This window comes from Barbus barbus (genome assembly GCF_936440315.1).
Source record: "Barbus barbus genome assembly, chromosome: 9".
In the NCBI taxonomy this organism is placed as follows: domain Eukaryota; kingdom Metazoa; phylum Chordata; class Actinopteri; order Cypriniformes; family Cyprinidae; genus Barbus; species Barbus barbus.
In genome coordinates this window covers 15,139,407-15,143,457 of record NC_136737.1, presented here as the reverse complement: position 1 = coordinate 15,143,457, position 4,051 = coordinate 15,139,407, and the positions used below count along the sequence as shown (strand labels likewise).

The window sequence follows — 4,051 nt, the reverse complement described above, 5'->3', positions numbered from 1 at the left end:
GGGTTGTAATACTAATGATTAGCTAAACATTACTGTAGCCTAATGTCTTTCTTTTCATCTCATGCAGTAAGAGAAAAACATGGCTTGATTTGCATGCTGCTTCTTTGAGCTCAAGGCTCTGTGAACTGTTTGCAAGTTAATGGTTTCAAATGAATCAAATGGCACAAATCTTTGTGGTTTGACGACTGAAGCCTTAGACCGAAGCCTCATCAAGCCACAAGTATTATCAAATATCACAATCTACTGATTACTACACTAAGTTGCTGTTACCACAAACAGAAAGTAACAAGTTATGGGAAGCTCAGTGTCTCCACCCTCCTTATTATGATATTTATACCGAATATAGCCAGCGAGATCTCATTGATTCACTGATTGTCTTCATGATGACCATCATCTCTCTGCTCCTGCTGGCGTCTCTGCTGCCACACCTGACCTTCACTGGTGAGACTGATAAAAAACTAAATACTAATAAACCAGGTTTTATAGCACATATGCAGTAAGACAGTGAGGAGGAACTATAATAACTAACTCTATCTCTCTTTCAGCTCGTGCAAATGTGGGAATAGTGAACGGCACAGCAGCAAAACCCCACTCCAGACCTTACATGGTGTCTGTTCAAACAAAGGAGCATCATATCTGTGGTGGATTCCTCATCTCTGATAGATTTGTCATGACAGCTGCACATTGCCGAAACAAGTAAGACAGATGTTACTTCAGATGATTATAACAGACTGTTAAAAAAGTTATTGATAAATAAAACTTGTCTTTTTATCAGTTCTCCAGTTCTGACGGTTGTGCTAGGTGCACATGACCTACGAAAAAAGAACGAGAATTCAGTCCGATTCACAGTGGATTCGTACCATCAGCATCCAGGCTACACCAACGAATCCTGTCATAATGACATCTTGCTTTTGAAGGTAACAACCCATACTTATTTAGCTGACTTTCATATAACAGCCAATATATTATAGAAAATAATCACATTTTTATTAATGATGCTGTGTTTTTTTTGTTTTGTTTTTTACAGTTAGAAAAAAATGTACAACTGAATGACAATATCAAGCGGATATCCATACCAGCGGAAGGCGGCGATATCGAAGAGGGTTCTGTTTGCAGTATTGCAGGCTGGGGACTTTTAGAAACTAAAGGCAAGAGAAGCGATCACCTCATGGAGACAAACGTGAAGGTCATGAATAACAAGAAATGTGAAAGCAAATGGGGGAAGGAAGACTTTTCAGTTTCTCAGATGATGTGTGTATATGGAGATGGAGGAAGCTGTGATGTATGTAAAACATATTTTATTGTTTAAACAAGTGTTAGTTATGAATTATGACGGCATGTGACTGAAGTGTTGATCTGTTTCTTAACAGGGGGATTCAGGAGGTCCTTTGGTTTGTGGAGACACTGCAGTTGGTGTCACATCTTTCGGTGACCCCGATCTCTGCAATTCACCTGAGCATCCTGAAGTTTATATGAAGATTTCAGCATTTCTTCCATGGATAAAGAACATAATTGGAAATGTCAATTGAATCTTGCAGATAAAATGTTTTTTTTTCTTTTCTTGTTGAGTTAATGTCCCCCTTAAATCTTCTTTTAATAAACATAATATACATTGATATAGTGTGTAAAGATTTAAATGAATCGGAAACGGTATTTTAAACCAGATATGAAACTGCAAACAGACAATTTGATATTTGAAGACAACCATCATAAACATTTACAGAATGCTATTGAAAATATGAAAATAAAGGCAAACGTACATGCCCACTGACTATGCAAGAAAGATTTTTTTTCTCTTATTAAGGAAAATATACACCACTGTTCAAAGGTTTGGGGTCAGTAAGAGATGCTGTACTTTTAAACTTTCTATTCTAATAAAAAATCCTTAAAAATGTATCAATTTCCACAAAAACATTAAGTATCACAATAGTTTTTAACATTGATAATAATAGCAAACCTTTCTTGAGCAGCAAATCAGCATATTAATGATTTCTGAAGGATCATGTGACACTAAAGACTGGTGTCACAACGTTGTGTTGTAGTACACATGAACACGATGAGGAAGGTTACAGACAGGTTTTAATAATTGAAACAGGGCAAATCCAAGAAAGAAAAAGGCAGTTCAACACAACTTTGGAAAGATGAGACACGACAATGACAAAGAGATTGGTATTTAAGTAGGAGAGATAATGACACAGACCTTAACAAGATGATGAAATCAAATGAACAAACATGACAACCTATTAACAAGGGCAGAAATGACAAAAAATAGTAATGCTGCCTTTGAGGGCTATCAGAAACTTCCTACTTCCCACTTCTGAATTTGTAATTATGAGTTTGTTGTGTTTAAGTGCTTTGTTGTCGGAAAGAACAGAAATCATGGTGGACAGCCTACTGTATTCATTCTTGCCTGTTTCTTGGGGAAATTTTTATTAAAGCCAAAAAGTAGATTAGAAGACATTTAGTCAATATCCAACAAGTTTTTTAACAAAGTGTAGCATCCAATTAATTGGTAGTCATATAAACATACACGGCACTATCTAGATATTCAACTGGCTGGCGATTCCTGAATTTCGGTATTTTTCCTGTGTTCAATATACATTTAATGGTTATTTATACGAGAGAATGACAAATAAATGAGAAAATGACAAATATATGAGAAAAACAAATAAAACTTTACGGTACTACTGCTATGTTTCTCTCCTCCGCCATATTTAATGTTTATGGCTCGCCAAACTTGGAAACTCGGTATTGTAATATCGTAATTACCGTGATTATGAGATACAAACTTGTAAAAAGCATCCACGTCCTCATAGAACTCGTAACTAACTTGTGACCTGGGAGTTTTCTGAGAGCTACAACTTGTATAACCTGACCACCTTACATTCATTACGCTGTGTTTAGGCATTGACAAGAGTGTGAACAGCTCCAAGTAGAATGTCACATGCTGTCATCTTGAAATTATAGTAAAACATGGAGTGAATTCAGCTAAAATTATCTTGAGATTCCCAGTTGTAAATACAACTAGGGAGGATAGGGAGGCCGTTCATGTCCAGTTTCCAACTAGGAAACTTGTAGTTATTATAATTCTGATATCATGTGAAGGCAGCATGTGTTACAACTGGAGTAATAATGCTGAAAATTAATCTTTACCATTACAGAAACAAATTACATTTTAAAATATATTAAAATACACAACAGTTGTTTTAAACAGTAATAATATTTCCCAGTGTCACTTTTTTACTGCTTGATTTCTATATATATATATATATATATATATATATATATATATATATTTTTTTTTTTTTTTTTTATCAAATACATACAGCCTTGGTGAGCATAAAACTTATCAAATAAACACATTTAGTGCAAGAAGTCATAAAAGAGCAGTTTAAATAAGAACAGAACACATCTAAAATAACATTGCAATTCTTGGGAAAGTTGCTATTTTACATTTTTTTATTTATCATATTAAAATATCTTTCAACTATTTCCTGTCTAGTTTCCTTTTAAAATACCCCATGAAGCATTAAATATGACACCATGCATCTTTTTACAGCTTCTGACACTTGTGGTTGGAGCTTATCAGCTAAATGGCAGATCTAATGGCTGTGAGCTTTTACAACATGCATCCTTAGGGTTTTCAAATTGCTTCAGGTTTTGCACAGCATGCTATTTTCAGTCTGAAAACCGTAATCTGAAACTTAACCAGAAAATTATCTAGAAAAAAATTGCAATGTGCTATGGAAAATACAAAGTGCAATGCAAGTATTTAGGAAACACATTAGACTGAATATGCAAAATAAAATTAGACTCACTTGTCAGGGTCATGTAACCTACTGTTGCATGCGCAAACTCTATCATGTACTTGGGTTGAATAAAGATAAGTCTCTCAATCACTCAGTATATATAAAACAGCGATCTTCATGGTCTGATAATTGGAAACAAGGAGGCTAGATGAGAGGAGCACATGGCCAACACAAATAAAGATAGAGACATGTGCTCAAACACAAACAAATACAAGCAAAGACACATTAAACAAAGACAAGAC

At 34.9% G+C, this 4,051-nt stretch overlaps 1 protein-coding gene across 1 annotated transcript; it reads left to right on the top strand.

The window, feature by feature from the left end:
• Nucleotides 1-365: 365 nt before the first annotated feature.
• Nucleotides 366-1,887, top strand: LOC306874635 (granzyme B-like). Its single transcript, XM_079424781.1, has 5 exons — nt 366-441; nt 546-696; nt 776-917; nt 1,028-1,282; nt 1,371-1,887. Exons 1-5 carry the CDS (start codon nt 381-383, stop codon nt 1,527-1,529), a joined length of 768 nt encoding a protein of 255 aa, XP_079280907.1. The 5' UTR covers nt 366-380; the 3' UTR covers nt 1,530-1,887.
• The last annotated feature ends 2,164 nt before the right edge of the window (nt 1,888-4,051 follow it).